Source organism: Boeremia exigua (genome assembly GCF_020726555.1).
Source record: "Boeremia exigua strain MPI-SDFR-AT-0100 chromosome Unknown C7974scaffold_10, whole genome shotgun sequence".
NCBI lineage: Eukaryota > Fungi > Ascomycota > Dothideomycetes > Pleosporales > Didymellaceae > Boeremia > Boeremia exigua.
Window position 1 is genome coordinate 629,370 of NW_025763527.1, and position 18,107 is coordinate 647,476.

The 18,107-nt window shown below is 55.7% G+C and overlaps 6 protein-coding genes across 6 annotated transcripts; 3 read left to right on the forward strand and 3 right to left on the reverse strand.

Annotated features, from left to right (window-relative positions):
• Nucleotides 1-18: 18 nt before the first annotated feature.
• C7974DRAFT_33573 (S-adenosyl-L-methionine-dependent methyltransferase) lies at nucleotides 19-2,938 on the reverse strand. Its single transcript, XM_046139180.1, has 5 exons — nucleotides 2,664-2,938; nucleotides 2,551-2,607; nucleotides 1,408-2,500; nucleotides 1,098-1,361; nucleotides 19-1,048 (listed from the first exon to the last, which is right to left on the reverse strand). Exons 1-5 carry the CDS (start codon nucleotides 2,695-2,697, stop codon nucleotides 238-240), a joined length of 2,259 nt encoding a protein of 752 aa, XP_045993930.1. The 5' UTR covers nucleotides 2,698-2,938; the 3' UTR covers nucleotides 19-237.
• A 242-nt stretch (nucleotides 2,939-3,180) lies between these two features.
• On the reverse strand, nucleotides 3,181-3,891 carry C7974DRAFT_416003 (uncharacterized protein; the record flags this gene model as incomplete). The annotated part of the gene is made up of 3 exons (XM_046143944.1): nucleotides 3,181-3,627; nucleotides 3,687-3,744; nucleotides 3,836-3,891. The coding sequence occupies 3 exons, from the start codon at nucleotides 3,889-3,891 to the stop codon at nucleotides 3,181-3,183; spliced, it is 561 nt and encodes a 186-aa protein (XP_045993931.1).
• Nucleotides 3,892-4,057: 166 nt separating this feature from the next.
• Nucleotides 4,058-5,325, forward strand: C7974DRAFT_33908 (acyl-CoA N-acyltransferase). Its single transcript, XM_046139238.1, has one exon. The coding sequence runs from the start codon at nucleotides 4,215-4,217 to the stop codon at nucleotides 5,187-5,189; it is 975 nt and encodes a 324-aa protein (XP_045993932.1). The 5' UTR covers nucleotides 4,058-4,214; the 3' UTR covers nucleotides 5,190-5,325.
• Nucleotides 5,326-9,778: 4,453 nt separating this feature from the next.
• On the forward strand, nucleotides 9,779-12,710 carry C7974DRAFT_33936 (ketopantoate reductase PanE/ApbA-domain-containing protein). Its single transcript, XM_046139243.1, has 5 exons — nucleotides 9,779-9,904; nucleotides 10,023-10,143; nucleotides 10,196-10,236; nucleotides 10,289-10,721; nucleotides 10,771-12,710. Exons 1-5 carry the CDS (start codon nucleotides 9,868-9,870, stop codon nucleotides 12,446-12,448), a joined length of 2,310 nt encoding a protein of 769 aa, XP_045993933.1. The 5' UTR covers nucleotides 9,779-9,867; the 3' UTR covers nucleotides 12,449-12,710.
• Nucleotides 12,711-13,421: 711 nt separating this feature from the next.
• C7974DRAFT_33967 (uncharacterized protein) lies at nucleotides 13,422-15,877 on the forward strand. Its single transcript, XM_046139246.1, has 3 exons — nucleotides 13,422-14,124; nucleotides 14,172-14,251; nucleotides 14,313-15,877. Exons 1-3 carry the CDS (start codon nucleotides 13,665-13,667, stop codon nucleotides 15,693-15,695), a joined length of 1,923 nt encoding a protein of 640 aa, XP_045993934.1. The 5' UTR covers nucleotides 13,422-13,664; the 3' UTR covers nucleotides 15,696-15,877.
• C7974DRAFT_34011 (uncharacterized protein) lies at nucleotides 15,877-18,088 on the reverse strand. The gene is made up of 3 exons (XM_046139251.1): nucleotides 17,875-18,088; nucleotides 17,521-17,824; nucleotides 15,877-17,468 (listed from the first exon to the last, which is right to left on the reverse strand). Exons 1-3 carry the CDS (start codon nucleotides 17,943-17,945, stop codon nucleotides 16,059-16,061), a joined length of 1,785 nt encoding a protein of 594 aa, XP_045993935.1. The 5' UTR covers nucleotides 17,946-18,088; the 3' UTR covers nucleotides 15,877-16,058.
• Nucleotides 18,089-18,107: the final 19 nt, after the last annotated feature.

Genomic DNA, 18,107 nt, shown 5'->3' on the forward strand with positions numbered 1-18,107 from the left:
CTGGGAACTGTGGCTGTGCTGCTGTACAACAAGCATAGCCTTAACATGTTACAGTCATAAAAACTCTGTGTTTCGAAGTGTAAGCATTCTGTATTTTATTTAACTACAGTTGCAGCGCGGGGTGCATGCGCTACTAATGTGTGGTCTTTTGCTAAGATGTGATATGCAGACATTGCATACAAATCTGCGTGTTCTGTTCACGATCCATGTCTGCAACTCTTGCAAACTTGACCCTGGTTAATCCTCGTCGCTGTTGGAAAGGTCAATGGTCTTCCCTCCGTGTTTTTTCCAAAAGGTTTCTTCTCGTGAACTGGTCGTCGCACGTTTGAATGGTGGCTGGGCTGGCGAAGGTGTAGTGTCTCTATCGTCATCCTCCAAAGGACCGCTATAAAACGATCTCTTCCTTTCGCTCTTGCCAGATCCCGAGAACAGACGCTTGCTCCAGGCAGATGAATGTTTCACATGGGTTGCATCGCTGAAGACCGGACGCGAGAGATACCGGTATGGCGATGGAGCGGCAGGACCTGTAAGATCAAACACTGAGGTCGGAGTGTGTTTCGCTTCAGGGATATCAACACCCTTCTCTATCAGTGTGATGTTTAGATCATCAATGTCGTCGTCTGCATCCAAGAAGCCGTTGTCCCAAGCCTCAAGAGTTTGTGCGCACGTCCTGTATACCAATTCTGCCATTATAGGTGGAAACATGTTTCCTACTTGCTTGATAGCCTGTGGCCAGCTACCAGCCAAGCAGTGGTGAACAGGAAGAGACTGAAGAAGAGCCAAATCCCGTGGAGTAAACTTCTCGCCGCTCCAGTGTCGGCATTCCACACCACTTGTCATTATACAGTCAACGAATTCCGCATAAGGATCGTAAGCCTGTTCCTGCTGTGAGACTTCTCTATGAAGCTTATGGTAGCCGTCTCGTTCGGCGCGTTCTCCAAGCCGTTCAAGGACTTTAAGTGCATCACCAATCCTGACGTACGGCTTGAGCCCACTGCCAGGAGGACCGTGCGTAGGCTTCGGAAAAGGTGGCAATGGGGTATCTCTTCTGAAGTTATGTCAGTACGTTGAAAGCTTTTGAGGAAAAGGGTCAATACCTAGCCGCGATCAGGAGAAGGCGCTTGCGCTCTTGGGGTAAGCCAAAGTCAGCCATGTTGACAACCTTGTATCTCAGGTTATAGCCGGACCCCGCTGAGTGAACGTCGTTCAGCATCCTGTTGAAATATTTGCGATTTCTTTCCATGTTGACCAGATTGGCTGTATTCTCAATAACGACCACCCTTGGCTTCAAGGCTTCGATGATAATCTTGATGACCTCTAGTTGTGCGGTATTGATCTCATCGTTCTTGCCCTCTCTGGTGCTGTGCTTGATTAGAGGGTTCGCAGCCAAATGAAGGATATACTGACTGAGCAGAGCTGTAAGTTTGACACGGATTTGAGATGTTCAGGAAATCGCATCTCCCAATGATTTTCCACATGTCGTTCTTGAGGAAAGCGAACGAGTCCATACAGAGAGGTATGGCGCCGGGGTTGTTTCGCTCCCACGCGTTCATCGCGATCTCATTGTGATCCAACCCTCCCAGAACCTTCAGACCGGCCTGGTCCGCGCCTCGAGATGCTCCACCCCCTCCACAGTACATATCGAAGTAGGTGTAGAGCTGGTTCTTCGAAGGTAGTGTAGATCTCTGAGTCGTTGCTGTAGCTATTTCCTCTACTGACAGCGTTCTTCGATGTGGCGTTATGGGTAGATATCCGTTGTTCAAGGGCGCAAGAGACAAGTGCTGCGGTGTTGTCACCTCCTTCCTCGTGAAGTATCTGTCTACCATCCCATATTTTTTGCCGTTCGGTGATATCGTAGAGGTCCTAGACCACCTGCACACAAGAGGCCCATTCTTAAATATGTGAAGACGAATCTGTCTATGGGACTGATTATGCAAATGGGCACAGAGGCTTGGTTGCTCTCTGTAGCTGAGCATTGGGTAGGGCCTGTTCGTGAGTATTACTGCTTGTTTATGCTGGACCTCACTAATGGGAATTGTTTCTTCGCTTTGGACTTCTGCTGGCCGATTGTCATCTTCTCTTACGGTAAGACACATTACCAGCTCGCACAAGCGGGCTCCTATCCGGTCGTTCATCTTTCGTTCCTGGGCTAAACGTACGGTCTTCCCAACGAAGGATCTGCCGACTGCGTACTTCTCGCGCTGGAAGCGAAGACCTCGTAGCGTGACTTCTGAGGTCCGGCGGTCTTCAAAAATACCCTTTATGCGCAGATAGTCTCCCGAATGTTTTGGATCGAGCTGACGATGGGGAGGGCATTGCAACTCGACAAAGTCCCCAACACGGATGATTGTGTCATCTGGGAGTCTGTGGAAGCGTAGCTCTTTGTCTGACTGATCTTGCTGAGGCGAAGGTCGTGCTCGTATCGCGTTATAAGCGGGAATCTGGCGACATCCTGTAGGTCGGCATAGATTTCGTAGTCCCTCATGTTGATCTTCGCTTTCTGGCAGAGATTCATTAGCCTCGACCTCGATATGTACAGAGATTTCTTACCCAAGTCGATCGGCTTAACTTCCACGCAATCGTTTTCCTCGTCGGAGCTTTCTGAGACTGTAAGACATAATTAGTTATCAGCTCAAACCCTGTAGCTAGGGAATACAACTTGCTTTCAAACACTTCTGACAGCTCGCAGCGGGACATGTCGTCGCAAAGGACGGGCCTGAGAGAATACGAAGCGTGGCTCTTGGGCTATGGCTGAAGGTTGCGTTGCAGCTACGTTGAGCAGACGAAAGAACCTGCGTATGGGTGAAGCGGCGCACATAGGGCGTGACCCTGCGGTGAAGGTGAAGTGTGCGCATTGTTAGCCGAGCGCGTGCTACTTGACAGACGACGTGCGTAGCTGGTGAGCGTGAGTGAAGCACGCAGCTGAAACACGAAGAGCGGCGATGAGAGTGAGAGATAGCGAACAGAGCAAGGAAGAGGCAGGCAACATCATAGGCAAACAGACTAGTGCAATTGCAGAGATGGCAAACGGAGCTGGAAAGTGAGATGCTCGTGTGAAGTAGTAGGAAGCCGCTCGTGGGTCGCTTTTAACAGAGAACCACTCTATCTGTACAGAACCTGGTTGGCCTAGCTCGTCTTATCGTCTAGAGCAACGTGCGTGCCATCTTAGCTCGTCGTCGCTCATCGAATCGTCCGCTCGACAAACTGCTGCTCCAGCCTTCCAACCTCCCTCTTGAACGTCTCGACCTCCTTCCAGCAGTCCAGCGGTCGGCGGTCGTGCATCCTCAAGCATGTGACAACCTCCTCCTTGGCCTTGTTCAGATCGGCATCAACCTGGTCCAGCTTCTTCCTCTGCTCGAGCTTCTTCCTCAGCTGCTCGATCTCCTTTGTGACACTCGTCCTGCTCATTTCCTGCTGTCTCTTCTTCTCGGCAAGGGTGGAGGAGGAAGATGTCGCGTCCGCGAGCTTCTCTGTGAAGGAGGGTTCCGCCGGCTGGGAATCCTCGTCAGACAGGGTCTCGCTGAACTTGGAGAAATCCTGAGATCCCTGCTCGCGCAGCTTCTCGAGTTCGGCGGTCAGGCGCTCCTGGTAGGCCAGCTCCTGTGCTTTCGAGCGCGTGGCATCCGTCTGGTCTAGTATCAGCGCCGATCCACTGTCTTTCGCGCTGCAATCGCCGGGCGACTTACGAAGGTGTTCTTCTGCAGCGAGTCTACCAGGCCGTTCGAGAACTGGACCGGGTGATCTCTGCGCGCAAACTTGTCAGCCGTTGTACACATATTGGGTGTTGTTTTTGCGGGCGCCTCAACAACCATTGGGCGGGCGGAGCATGACGTACGAGGAGAAGACATGCTGCTTGACCTCCGAAGAGGGTTTCGAGTTCTCTGCGCCCATGTTGCTGCAGTCGGAGGTGCGGGATGCCAACGCGATGATGCAGCTGCTGGGAGAAGTCGGAGCTCAGGCTTGGCCGAGCGTTGCGCACGCTATGACAGATGCAGCAGCGATCGGCGCGGAATGTTGGAATCACCAGAAAGTTAACGCATGTCTAGAACTCAACAACACGACATCTGTCCTTATGACTAGGCCACCCAGCTGACCACTATAAACAATAGACACATCTTCATCCAGAACCTCACATTCCCCCTTATCAGCTTACTCCTGGACCCTCTTATTGCTAAAAAGCGTCTGAGCGACCGCAGCGCGCATCACGAACAGACATGCTCCAGTCCTCCTTGTCTGGGTGGCTGAAGAAGTCGACAGCAAGCAAAGAGAATGCACAGCCTCTACCGCCGCCTCCGGTAGCTTCAGCAGCACCAAAACGGCCTCCACCACCGCCCAAATCCGTATCCGCACCTCCTCGCATGCCAATGAATCGCGTGCCCTCGAGCACAACACCACTGCCCAAGACAACAGAGCAATGGAACGACATACCCGAAGACTTTCTGTCAGCGCCCTCGTCCCGACCGCGATCGAAGAAGAGCCCTCGCCCGTCTGCGACAGGCACGCCAGCAAACATCTCACGGGTGCCTACACCACTCGGCCTTGCGAGCGAAACAACATCCACACCAACTGAGACACCCTCAACAGCAGACTCGACGCCTCCAATCCCATCATCAACACCTTCCATACCCGCGCTCTTCTCACTGCGCCCGCTACCCGCCAATGTCGAACTCGCGCCCCTCACCCACGAGCACCTGGATGCTTTCAAGCGCCTCAACGCCCTGACCCTCCCAATACCCTACCCCGAATCCTTCTACAAGGAAACCATGACCGAGCCACACCACAGCATAACACTCATCGCGCTGTGGCACTCCGACCCATCCGGCGGCCCCGCAGACGAAACCGAAGCAGCAAAGCCACGCCTCATCGGCGCAATACGCTGCCGTCTCCTCCCCTCCGCGCAGCTGTACATCAGCACCATCGGCGTCCTCGCGCCGTACCGCACCCACGGCATTGCCATGCACCTACTCCAGGCCGTTGTCAAGACGGCCGTGGCCGCGCACGGCGTCCGCTGCGTGACTGCACATGTGTGGGAGGCGAACGACGAGGGTCTGGAGTGGTACAAGAAGCGCCGGTTCGAGATCTTGGGCAAGGAGGAAGCGTACTACAGGAAACTGAGGCCGCAGGGCGCGTTTCTCATGCGCAAGACGATTGGGGTTGGGGACTTGTTAGCGAGTGGGGAGGCGCGTTAAGGAGGAGAATGACAGGGTTGGAGGAGTGACGACGAGTTACGATATGATACCACAAGACGCGATATGCGAATACACGATTCTACGGCGCTTGACTCCAGCATGGGTCTTCGCCTCCGACACTGCATGTGCTCGCTTTCCACCCAAATCTCTTTCCGCATTTGAAGCTCGTGTTGGGCATACACGATGGCTTCAGCATAGTCAGATCTACCATCTCAGAGCCTGTTGCGTTCACGTCCACACCATACTCGCCACCTCCTCTCTACGAAGCGCCAATGACCCAGTCCGCGTCCACACCTTATTGCAATCACACATTGCAGCCTAGTAGGCTACCGCGGAGAGACTGCAGTGCACTACACGAATCATGGATGCAAAATGCTTACCTGGCGGCCAATATAGGCCGCTACCCCTGCAGTCTCGCACTCACTTCTTCACCCGGCTACCAAAGCATCCGCGCCTACATATAAGATTTGCACACAAGCGAAGCAACAGCGCATCCAATCGCCGCCGCCAGTCACTATCAACTCCAACAGCTCCTGTTCTGCAAGCTGCACGCGAGCGCCAAACCCCAGTCCGTCATCATGAAGATGCAGAAAGCGCGAGCGTTGATCAGTGGCAACATCAGATATCCAGACTGTAGACAACACGCTGCCAGGGCCACAGCTCGGTTACACAGCTCCCAGGCATTTGTCTGCAGCGCGTTGATCCAGGAGACGCGTGCATGGCGATCCGTGGCGATGTGTAAACATAGACAGCTCCCAAGCGAGTTTGCGTGAGGCGCGGCAAGGGTGCGTCCCCTGCTCGGTAGTTGTAGGGCTGCACGTCTGCTATAGCGAGGCCGTGGTAAGTAGCTCTGGCGGTGGTGCGGAAACATGCTGCACCCAGTCACGTCTGAATGCTAGTCTGTGGGTGTGTGCTCGAGCTTTGTCCAGGCTGGGGCTGAATGTGAATCTCGGGCTCTGATGTGCAGCACTGCATGTCGCGACACCGGTATCAGCCCAGCGTGCACGAGAGCAGGTGCTGCACTCGCTTAGCCGCATGTCTTATGCTCACCCTTTTGTTTTGGCGCGCGCTCGGTGAGAGCGATGTGAAGCAGACCGCTTTGACTATTTTACAAATTGCAATATTACAAACATGGCGTTTGTCCAATAATGGATGTCGGCGGGGTGCTTTTTTGGCCCGCAGGGCGATCGTTCAGGGCCGCGCATTCCACAGGGGAAGGTCAATGAGGTCGATGCTTCAATGACGTGTGCTTAGCGCAGCACTGGAGACTGCGAACGCTGCAATCACTACTCGTTAGATGCAGATGTGCCCGTCAGCATGGTATTGCGGGTTGTTGAAAAGTCAATGTCTGGACCGGCGGTGTCATGAGTTACCATGGTGCTGATGCTACACCGGTGAGGCGCGTGCATTGGAAAAGCAACAAAAGTGGGTGATGACATACGATCGACGAAACACGGTGGACCGCGGAACGCAGTGGGGCAGGGCGGTGGAGGCGTTTGCGCTTCAGGAGAAACAAGATGATGAGGCTGGTCCCGGCTAGCTGGGCCTTACCTAGTAGTCGAGTTGTACATGGAACACCGAGAGGCTGAAGGTCGTGGCTTTCTGTCATTCGACGTGTCGAATAGATTTCTTGAATCGCTGCGGAAAGTTTCGCGTCTATTCGGGAATGTATTGGCAGTGGTTGGAACGGACACCTGCAGATGTGGCAAGCCTCAATGAAAGTGCTGCGGAGGCTTCGGGGAAGGATGTGCACAAGGCCTGTCGTTCTATTTCAGTCGTCAAGCCAAGACGCAGTGATACCGATTCTCCTTTATTCTCCTTTGGGCAGACTTGTCAACATGTGTGCTAAAAGTCGACAAACCCTTAACATCGGAACTGCAATCTACATGTCGGAGTTCGTCGTAACCAAAGTCGGGGTTCTTCATCGGTCAAGTACTCGAAACTGTTTCATGTGAGTTGATCAAGTTTCGTGGGGACTGACATCGGACCTTGTCAGGGACATCAACCCTGGTCAGTGCAAAACTCAACATACTGCTCGGTATCAAACCGGTGGGATTAAATCACTGCTTGACCCAAAGCTGGGAAGTGGAGCCGGGACTTGCTGAAGGTTGTCAAGCATCTTTTTCCACGCACCAACCGCGGTTCAGGTTGTGGCCCTTACATATGAACGTGCAACCCTGGAGAGATTCAGATGTGCCCCAACAACACGTGCACTCGTATTACCGGAGAGAACGCTTGTGGTTCGGCGCGTGGCATCCCGCTGTCAAGGGTGTCAATAACTTTCATTTCCTGATTGGGGCCGCTAAGACTCTGAGATATCGAATGTTGTGATCGAGTCATCAGATGGAGACTTTGCTCATGGGTTTGGGATGCTTTGAAAAGGAGTGTGCGCAGATCCACGGCTGTTCCAAGCGTACACATGCTGCGAGGTTGAAATTGCTGTGGAAACCTGTTGTGGCACTGAGTTTAAATGTGGAGTGGATGGACTAGGAGTCGAATCTCGATTTCAGCGGGTCCAAAGGGGCGACACCGACCCGGTGTTTTCGCTTGCAAGTGAACGACGCACAATTGGTCGCGTGGGACGCAATTGTCGTGGGACTTGCGACGTTGTGGCCTTGTATTGCAGCGTGTGCAGCACTTGGCAAGGCTTCCAGCTCGGGATCACAACATCGGCTGCAAGTTGGCCAACGAACTCGGCGACTTTGATCGTCGAGCCGCAGGGGACACTTGGCTGAGTTGTAAGCCGTATGGTGAGATGATTGAGATGGCCGGTTGCGACGACGTGTTCTGGTTCGGCCGATGTATGATATTGAAGACTATAATTGAGCCTGCCGCTGGATAGTGCTGATTTCATCTCATAGCCGATCATGCCACCGGTTGGTACTGCTGTTCTTCCAAACGGTGCCAAGCCGCGAGTGTGCTGGTTGCTATTCAACGTATGCAGGCCATGGTTATTCGCTGGAGGCTCGCCGCCGGTGCGGGACTCCCGCGCTCGCAGAGAGCTTGCAAACTCAAAAGGGGCCTGTCCAGCGCCCCGCTTAGGCGTGCGATAACGCCGGGCGGTGCTCACTGCGGACGAGGAGCGCTCCAAAGAAAGAATGCAATGTGAAAGCGAGATTGCTGTGGCCTTGCAGCGGCCGCCATCTCGGATACGACTTTTCCTAGAAGGGGAGATTTACAGGCTGCCGTTGGCGACCGACCAAGGATGTGGACGTGTCAGACCGTGCACGCAGCCAATTTCAGTGGAAGCCGTATTTTGGTCAGGCTTGGCAGAGTCTTATACGCGATAGGTAATGCGCGAACACGTCCGCCGACGTCAGGAGCGTTGAACTGCCGCAGCACCGGGCGGCAGAGATTTCTCAATTGGCTGCGGCGGGCGGCCTGCTGGTTCGCGCCAGGACCGGCCAGGCACTGGCAGGGAGCAGACGGTACAGAGACTATTGTGTGTAGTCATGTACAGAGGTGCGGACGGTGGGCGCGGACGGTGTGCGCGTACGAAGCTGCAGGCTCCGTAGCTGGTACGCAGCTGCAGACGTGTGCACGGCGCGCGACTGCACATCGCAGCACGCAGCGGTGGCACCGTGCGGAGGGAGTGTGTCCCCGAGAGGCGGCCTGCTTCCCCTGATAGGCGCCTTAGATCTGCCAGTCGTGCATGCGGATCTCCAGCCTGCCCGGAACGCCGCGCAAGCAGACGGCAGGGTTGCGGCCGTTGCTGAGCTCGCTGCACTGCCCGGCGCCGGAACGTCGACCACGCCGCGCCAGACGCGTCGCGCTGGCCGCCGTGAGACGCGCAGCAGACTCGACGGTGACAGCGACAGCAGCGGGCAGCAGCAGGCAGCACTCGAGGCGGGCGTGCGGCTTGCGGCGGCGCCAGGCGCATCTCATGCTGCGACACGCCTGTGTGCGGTGGTGCAGCAACCATGACGGCACTGGGCACGGCCCCGTCGTCGTCCTCGCGGCGGGCGACGTTAGGCGTCTCTCGCGCGCGATAAGTGCAGCACTACGCGCAGGCGGGCTAGCGGCAGGACTGGATCCAGGCAGGCATCGACAGGCATGGGCTGCCATGGGCTGGCATGGCTGGCATGGGCAGGGCAGACGGCCGTCCGCTGCAGTGAACGGGTATCAAGCAAATCAAGCACAAGCAGGCTGTGAGCGGCCAGCAGCCTCCCTGCCGGCCTACCAGCGTGCGCCCTCTCCTCCGCGTGCCCTCGCCCATTCCCTCCGCGTTGCTGCAGCTCCCTCGCATCGTTGCTGCTCTCCTGCCCGCGTCCGCTCGCTTTTCTGCCTCTCTGTTCTGTTGGTCCGAGTCTGCCGTGACACCTGCGCGCCCATTGGCACCTGCCCACGCCGTCCCATCGCCGTGTCAGTGGCTGCTTCCCGCCTTCCGCCTCGCGACCGTTGCGCCTCTGCGTTCTGCGTTCAGCGTGCCAGCAGCCTGCCCGTCCGCGCTGTCCGCTCTCACCCACTCCCTCGATTGCCCGCCCATGTCGACCTGGTGAGCGTAATCGACACCGCACGCTCGTTTCTGCCGCTATCTTAATCCGTAATCGCCCCTCGCGCCAGTTTGCTGCTGCGCTGTCCGCGCTCTAGCACCACGGCCGCCATCGCCAACTTTTTGGCTCCTCGCCCTCCGGCCCACCACCTCACCACCAGCACACTACCTCGCCCGCCGCCCGCCATGGCTCCGGCCGTCCCCAGACTGCGCATCCTGTCAGGTGCGTTCCGCCCCGCTCCGGCGCTCTTCTCTGCACTGCAGCCCCGTGGCAGCGCACGCCTACCCGGCGCTGCCGAGCAAACCCCAGCATGGCCCGGACCTCTGCTAACAGCTGCCAGTTGGCGGAAACGCCGTTTCTGCATTCCTCTCGTGGCGGTTACAAGCGACCAACGCCTGCGACGTCACCCTAGTGTGGAAGTCCGGATACGAGAGTGTCGCGCAGTACGGCATCTCGTTCAAGTAAGCGGCCCCGTCTCCCCCACTGACCGCGTCGTGCTCACAGTTCCCCCAGGTCCGCCCTCTACGGCAACGAGCGCTTCAAGCCTCATTCTGGTGAGTTGCAGCCCCTGCTCTGCCGCAGGCACCGCACTAACAGCATCTGCAGTCGTCCGCACCCCCGAAGATGCCGCCCATTCTTCCAAACAGCCCTTTGACTATGTTCTCCTCTGCGTAAAAGCCCTTCCTGACGTATACGATATCGCCAACATCATCGAGTCGGTCGTCTCTCCCCAGCATACCTGCATCCTTATGAACACCACACATAGCCTGGGCGTCGAATCATACCTGGAGCAGCGCTTCCCTACAAACGTCGTCCTGTCATTGGTATCTGGGGCGGAAATTACACAGCTCGGTGCGAGCGAGTTCGAGCACAAGGGAGCAACCGACATCTGGGTCGGCCCCGCCAGCAAGAACGCTGCCATCCCAGCGCAGATTCAGTCCGATATGGCTGAAGCGCTGGCCATGACATTGAGCTCTGGGCAGGTTGACTGCAACGTTGCACCCAACATAAGACAACAGCAATTTGAGCGTATGATAGGGTACGTCACGCCTCCTCTCCCTCCATTGCACATCACTAACGAGCCACAGTCCAATTGCATTTCACCCAGCCAGTGTCCTCTTTGAGACGGCAAACCATGCCGAGCTCATTGAGAAGGTTGGCGTCCGTCCTCTTATCAACGGCGTGCTCGACGAGCTCCTAGCACTTGCCAATGCTCAGGGCTGCACATTCCCTGCTGATTTCAAAGAAACCACACTGCGTCAGATGACACAGCCGCAAGAAACCAACAGCACAATGTGGATGGACTTCGAGGCCAAACGTCCTATGGAAATTGAGACATATCTCGGATCCCCTCTTAAGCTCGCTCTCGAGGTCAATCTCGCCATCCCTCGAATTGAAACACTCTACGCTACCCTTCACCATATCAACATTGTCAACCGAAACCGACCGGCTGCTGGCCCTGTTTCTATGCCTGCTCAAAACATGCAACACCCACCGCCTCCCCCCAGACTCTCATCAGCCCCCTTGCCACGAGGCCCGCCTGGTCCGAACGGACAAATGATGAATGGAAACGGTCCCATGAAAGGTGGGCCTCGTGCTGGAAGCCGTGCACCTTCGATCAACGGTGCTCCTCCCATGATGCGTCGCGGCCCACCACCAGGTATGAACGGCTACAATCCACGCATGAACGGCGGTCCCAATGGCCAACGCCGGCCTTCGCTCGAGGCCAGCGACTTGGAGGAATTCTCGCATCTGATGCTGTACGATGACATGGTCGAAGGTGGACCTCCAGGTGCCCCCAATGGCCAATACGAGAACGGAGCCGGTTCCTCGAACAACTTGTCGCTTCGCGAGAGGGAGTTGATGATCAGGCAGCGCGAGATCCAGCTCAGGGAACAGGAAATGAACATGCGCCGCGGTCCTCCCCCTGGCCAAAACCGACGACCTCCCCCACCACAGTCGATCAACGGGTTCGACGATGATGACGACGACGACGACGACTTTTTTGATCCGATGGGAGGCCGCCCAGCTGGCCCGATGATCGATCCTGATAACTTCGACATGATGAGTGTCACCTCGCGACGCAACCGCAAGGTCCCGAGCGCAGGTCAGATTCGCAGCAACCCGGAGGGCATGAACTACATACCTGGCCCTCAGGGTCGCTCCAGGAATCCCTTCTCACGGCCTGCGGCTAAGAACCGGACCAGCGCGCAGATGATCAACTCTCTTCCGGGTCTTCATCAGAATCTGATGAACGACCCTCTACTGGGCTACTCGTCCAATCGATACGCGGATGTAGATCGTGGCGCTATGGGCGCTCAGTCGAGAACGAATTCACTAACTGCATCACGTCTAGACGAAATGCAAGGAGGTGGTAACTACGGTGGCTATCCTCCAATGAGCCGCCGAACAAGCCAGTCACCTGGCAATCCTCTCAGCCCCGGTCCTCGACCGATGGGCCGACCCTCTCCTCCTAACGGCTACGTACCTAATGGTATGCCGCCAAACGGTATGCCGCCGAATGGCATGCCACGTAATGGACCTAATGGTCCTCCACCCGGCATGAGACAGCCCGGCCCCCTTCCGCCACAACAATTGGAACAACACGCTGGGGTGAGCACTCTTTACCCGCCCAAGTCTCGTCCAAATGTTCGCAGTCTGACTGGATCCGCTAGCGCTAGCGCGGGTAGTAATTCCACTGAAGAAAACTCGGCGCACAGCAGCCAGAGCAGCCTCGGACCCCGCCCCCCAGTCGGCGTCCGATAGAAAGGGAGATCTCATCGGTTCACATTTGCGGCAATCGGATTGGAGTATGTTCGGACTTTGCATGGACAGCGTTTGCGGCGACACTTTGACGAAACTATCTATTGTATTTGGAAGCGGCTGGCTTTTCCAACCTCGGACTACTTCCACGGGCGCACTCCGATGCCAAGTATCAATTGGTCTTCGATTCTCACTCGACTTCTCTTCTCGAACAGGCATACACAGCATACCTCCCTGGTCACAGCGCCTCGAGGTTGGAAGACTTATGAAAGGCCAAGGGCCGACTCCACCCTGAGGCGGAAACTTAATGACGGTTATAGAATTCGGTTGGAGAGGAACATTCTCACGTACACAGACCAACCTGGCGACGAGGTTGTTACTTCGGTCTTCTCCTTTGTCACCATCGTACATATCGTAGACGTTTTTGTGGCGGCGTCTTTCCCATTTCGCACCGGCACTCGCTAATCATGTGTTTTGCATGAGTTGCTCGGTGGATTGGGTTTGGTTCGATTAGGAGTTCTTCATACATGCATATGTTTTTGTTTTTTGGGCATTCGTTGTTGCCATTGGGGTACTTCCAACATTGCTGTGTCTGGCTTAGCACTGACGCAGTGTACACTACTATCATCTATTTCTCCCTTAGCGACGTTGTTGAAAAGACGGGTTGGCAGAGGCAGAACACCAGGTTGGCAGCGGCGACACCATGTAGCGATGCATACTTAGTTGAGCACGTAACAAAAGCACGACGTTCCTTCACTGTGGTTTTTGATGGCTGATGGGTTGCATTGCGATGACCGTTTTAGTGTCGAGCAACATTCATGCATAATTTACGGAGAGCCGCGGATCGCAGGTGAACAATCCAAGGCTATCTTGGATACGACTCGGCATTCCTCAGCGTGTCGGACCGACTTGGGCTGCTGGGATGACATTGCTTGACCCGACTCGAAGCTGGTGATGGTCTGACGGCTGCTGCACACGAGCGATGACTTGCGTCGGGAACTGCCCACCTCGATTCCGCTAGCGCTGTGCAGTGCAGACAGCACCCCCCCAAAGGAACGCGGCTCGTGCCAATTGCAAGGCCCAACGTCTCCCGCCCGTTTCCTCAACGAGTTGGCATGCACGCCTTTGCTGCTGGACACATGCATGGAAATTGAGTGGGAGCTGCCCAAGCTCGAGCCTACCCCTCACGTCATAGCTGTCGACCAAACAAAGCGGGGTGATGTCCGTCAACAGACACTTCAGGAGATACAGCGCACCTGCAGGCGCATTTAAAGCCACCACCGCGCCCAGTAGGCCCCCGTCGAGCTGGATCCCTCCCCGCCGTAAATCAGGTCGAGCCTCATTCGCGACCCACACCGTGATCGGTGCCCTCATCGTCCTGCTAGCGCTTTTCTTCCAAGTCTTCTCACCCCACTTCCCTGCCACCGTCTTGCGCTTCTTCACTAGAGACCAGCATTGGCACGTCAGCTCCCCAGGCATTACTCTCCGCAATCCCGTACTCTTCCACGAGCTTCCCATCTGCCCGAAGCCCGAGCAGACAGTCGAATTCGCAGGCACCTTCAACACCCACCCCAAGCGCAGCATGGCTCTTGCCGACCAGGCAAAGCGGGTTGCCGCCGAATTCGATTTCACTGACGATGGCTTGAACAAAGCGGTGAAGGAGTTTATCAGAGAGATGGGTATGTGTCTGACCATGCAATTGGCGACTGAGGCTGACAGCGCGCAGACGAGGGCCTGCAACAGGAGGGCACCGAGCTGAGCCAGATCCCAACCTACGTCACCGCCGTACCCAATGGCACTGAAAAGGCACGCGACCGCTCCCTGAGACTTTGACAAATAGAGACATCGAGGCTGACTGCGATTATAGGGTCTGTACATGGCCGTCGATCTGGGCGGTACCAACTTCCGTGTCTGCTCCATCCAGCTGCACGGCAACACCACCTTCTCTCTCACCCAGAGCAAAGTCGCCGTCCCCCACGAGCTTATGACCGCAAAGACATCGAAGGAGCTGTTCTCTTTTCTGGCGAAGCAGATTGAGAAGTTCCTCCAGGCCCACCACGAGGAGCACTATGCGGGTACACTGAAGCGCCGCCAGACCGGAGAACAGGCGCAGGAGGTTTTCAACCTGGGTTTCACATTTTCCTTCCCTGTGAACCAGGTGGGCATCAACAAGGGCCTGCTCATGCGTTGGACCAAAGGCTTCGACATCCAGGATGCAGTCGGCAAGGACGTCTGCGCCCTGCTCCAGGCCGAGATCGATGAGCTGCACTTGCCGGTCAAGGTCGCTGCTTTGGTCAATGACACTGTTGGCACACTCATGGCACGTTCGTATGCTTCGCCAGGCAAGACCGGCACATTGCTCGGAGCTATTTTCGGAACGGGTACCAACGGCGCCTACGTGGAGAAGCTGGACAAGGTCTCAAAGCTCACAAACTCTAAGAATGTAGGAGAGTTTGACAAGTCCACCGGTGAGATGATTGTCAACACCGAGTGGGGCTCTTTCGACAACTCTCTGCGCACGTTGCCCAACACACCGTACGATGTTGAGCTTGACGAGAAGTCGGTTAACCCCGGCATTCAGATGTTCGAGAAGCGCGTGTCCGGCATGTTCTTGGGTGAACTGCTCCGTCTTGCGCTGGTCAAGCTGATCAAGGACCCCAAGGTTCCCCTCTTCCAAGATGACAACTCGTCCTCGAACGACATCCACAGCACAACGCAAATCGCCCAAGACAGCCAAATCTTCAAGCAGTGGGGTATTGACACAAGTTTCCTGTCTATCTGTGCCGGAGACACCAGCGCAGGCCACCGTGTGATCAGGCAAACACTTGACAAGGATTACGGCATCTCAGCCGCCAGCACAGAGGATGCAGAAGCGGTCAGGGCGATTGCCGGTGCTATCGGTCGTCGTGCCGCTCGTCTCTCAGCTGTGGCCATTGGTGCTGTCATCATCAACACAGGCCGCTTGGACAAGTCCAAGGGTACGGCTACAACGGCAGACAAGGCCGGTGCCCAGCCTCCCCGAGGGGACTTCAAGGTCAACGAGGACGATGTTGTCGACGTTGGTGTTGATGGCTCACTCGTTGAGTTCTACCCCGACTTCGAGGAGCACATCAGGGAGGCGCTCCGCGCAGTTCCGGAGATCGGCGATCATGGCGAGAAGCACATTCGTATTGGAATCGCGAAGGACGGCTCGGGAGTCGGCGCCGCGCTTATCGCGCTTGTTGCAGGCCAGATCCCTGAGTCAGATTAAACGCATGGTGAACGTCATGTTTGACAAGCGAGTATATACGCGAAATGAGTTACGTACCATTGTTCTTCTTACGTGCTTGGAGACAAAAAAATATCAGTACCTGTCACAATATTCCCTTTACTGCAGTGCATTCTAACGCTGTACGATTAAGAGTAGGAAATTGAAGAATCCCGCGCGAACAGTGGCTCAGATGCAAAGAAGATCACAGAGCACAGAGATCACGAACGCAGAAGAATCGCCCGACCAGGGCCTCGAACACTAGAGATTAATCCTCTCACGCGCGAACCCTATGGGATGATGTTTCGGCGTCCACCCAACGTCAACTGACTGGAGCAGATCCGTCCTCCCCTGCACGAATCCTCTTCAACGCACTTGCGGTGGTATTGTTTGCTTCAGCCCCCAGCCCTTCAGATTCAACCCTGAATGACCCGCCTTATTCTTCAGCCGCGCGGGGACCTCGATCTGCTGGAGCGACACCACACGCACGTTGTCCTTCGCGTGTGCGGCGGGACAGATACTCGCTTTGCTCCCATAGAGAAGCAGTAGCACCTTTACCCGACATCTGGCTGCGACAGCGCGATCCACGATGATTTGGAGATACTCGAGTAGCTGGTTCGTCCAGTCCCGATCAGTGGTGTATGTGTCGCGAAGATCCTTTGTCTCGAGGACGAGAAACGCTGACGGGAGGTTGGCAAAGAGGAGGCAGATCAGGTCGACCCACTCGCGGGCTGTGTGTGTGCCGTGGAGCTTGTGCGGGTGCAGCTGTTCGCCCAGGTCGGCGTATGCAGCGCCCCACTGCTGAAGGGCTTGGTAGATGATGGATTTGAACACGTCTGCCATGGTCACCTGGTGTCTGGATCCTCCATTTGAGATGCGCCAGAAGACGGATTGGGCGCTGCCACGCAGGTGGTTCACGACGTCTGCTGCGAGCTCGCTGGCTTGCTTCTGTTCGCGCGTGGCGGCGTTGAAAACTAGGATTGCGGATTGGGGATCCCTCCCCCAGGCGCGGAGCATGCTTTCAAGCCGCGGGTTGGACATGAGTGGCCTACGCTGGACCAATGGCTTTATCTTCTGTAGAGCAGAGCCTGGCAGCGTTTTTGGCATGAAGAACTCAAGGATGTGGTGGAACTCTAGTCGGTATACGGTGCGATGCGTCTGATTGAGAATCAACTGACTTCCTTGTACAATGCTGTAGATTTGCGTGACCTGCACTTTGAGCATCTCCCGGCCGTCCGAAAGTTGTATGACTTTAGGATCGGTCGGGTCAAGTCTTGTACGCCTGCTTTCAAGCCTGAGTTGTCCATCTTCAAGTGTTGCCTGGCCGTCTTTGATATTAGAAACACGTCTGTCGAGGCTATCAAGTCTCAGTGTCTGCGCTTCAAACGCCGTCTTCAATCCTGCATCCATCCCAAGGAGCTTTGCGTGGTCTGCTCTGGTAAGAGCATGAACATTTCGAATTTCCACGCACGCTCCTGCGGTAGCAAGATTTCCCACTACGCCTGAAGCTCGCTCAACCTCCAACAGCAGGTCGTTGTACTTGAGTTCGAAGGAGTCCTTGAGTGATGACGATAGCCGACCGCATTCGCTCCTGTTGTGCCATCGATGGCAAAGCCGGAAGAACATCAGTATGCAAGCATATAATTTTGATAGAGCGGCTTCCATGTCTGTAGTTTTGTAGAGCTCTACGTTCAAATGGGCTCGAGGCAGTTTGTCAGCGATGTTAACCAGTGCTTCGGCAAGCTCTTTGATGAGGTTCGCGCGGTTGATGATGCCCTTGTCCGGAACTGTTAGCTGGTTCTCGAGAATACATTGATATTCGACATACCGTCAGAATCAGCTTTAGCGTACCCCAGGCAAGTGCAACATACTCTGGGTGATGCTGCGCTAGAGCGTCCATGATTGGCTGAAAGTGCATGACCCTGCCAGACAACTTCCCCAGCCATGCTCGCACACCATTGTGGTCACTCGATGAGTCGTCGTATCGCTTCTTAGCTGCACTAACAGTAGCGCATACTTCCTCGATCGAAGCAGCTTTGTCCTCCGGGATCTGCGCACATTGCCCGATATCTAACTCTTCTTTGAGTTGTTGTGCTGCTGTATGGTATGCTTCGGTGGCCGTGGCTTGTTTTCTGCGAGCGTATTTGTCAGTTGTACTGGTCAACAGCCGCTCGATACTCACTTCTGACCAGGCTGGGGGCTAAACCAGGCAGCCTGCTCGGGAGTCACCTCCCCAACCACTATCAAGCGCATCTAGAACCTCTTCAACTGAACGCATGAGCCTTATCTGCGCAAAATTTGAGAAGAGAAGGCCTCACGCAGGAAGCTCTGTGCCGCAATCTTGATGTTATGGTTGTAGGTTACACGCTACGGCGGTGTGGGGCAGTGCAGGAGGGCCGAGTTGCAGTTGCCCCA

Excerpts from the sequence above, each read along its gene's own strand:
- C7974DRAFT_33573 (XM_046139180.1), bottom strand. The coding sequence starts at position 2,697 with ATGTCCCGCTGCGAGCTGTCAGAAGTGTTTGAAA. Across the intron at positions 2,501-2,550 it reads AGTTAAGCCGATCGACTTGG|AAAGCGAAGATCAACATGAG; the intron begins GTAAGAAATCTC and ends AATCTCTGCCAG. Across the intron at positions 1,049-1,097 it reads CTTCTCCTGATCGCGGCTAG|AAGAGATACCCCATTGCCAC; the intron begins GTATTGACCCTT and ends ACATAACTTCAG.
- C7974DRAFT_33908 (XM_046139238.1), top strand. The coding sequence starts at position 4,215 with ATGCTCCAGTCCTCCTTGTCTGGGTGGCTGAAGAAGTCGACAGCAAGC.
- C7974DRAFT_33936 (XM_046139243.1), top strand. The coding sequence starts at position 9,868 with ATGGCTCCGGCCGTCCCCAGACTGCGCATCCTGTCAG. Across the intron at positions 9,905-10,022 it reads CAGACTGCGCATCCTGTCAG|TTGGCGGAAACGCCGTTTCT; the intron begins GTGCGTTCCGCC and ends AACAGCTGCCAG. Across the intron at positions 10,237-10,288 it reads GCGCTTCAAGCCTCATTCTG|TCGTCCGCACCCCCGAAGAT; the intron begins GTGAGTTGCAGC and ends CAGCATCTGCAG.
- C7974DRAFT_33967 (XM_046139246.1), top strand. The coding sequence starts at position 13,665 with ATGTCCGTCAACAGACACTTCAGGAGATACAGCGCACCTGCAGGCGCA. Across the intron at positions 14,125-14,171 it reads GGAGTTTATCAGAGAGATGG|ACGAGGGCCTGCAACAGGAG; the intron begins GTATGTGTCTGA and ends GACAGCGCGCAG. Across the intron at positions 14,252-14,312 it reads TACCCAATGGCACTGAAAAG|GGTCTGTACATGGCCGTCGA; the intron begins GCACGCGACCGC and ends CTGCGATTATAG.
- C7974DRAFT_34011 (XM_046139251.1), bottom strand. The coding sequence starts at position 17,945 with ATGCGCTTGATAGTGGTTGGGGAGGTGACTCCCGAGCAGGCTGCCTGG. Across the intron at positions 17,825-17,874 it reads AGCCCCCAGCCTGGTCAGAA|AAAACAAGCCACGGCCACCG; the intron begins GTGAGTATCGAG and ends ATACGCTCGCAG. Across the intron at positions 17,469-17,520 it reads CGCTAAAGCTGATTCTGACG|GGCATCATCAACCGCGCGAA; the intron begins GTATGTCGAATA and ends GTTCCGGACAAG.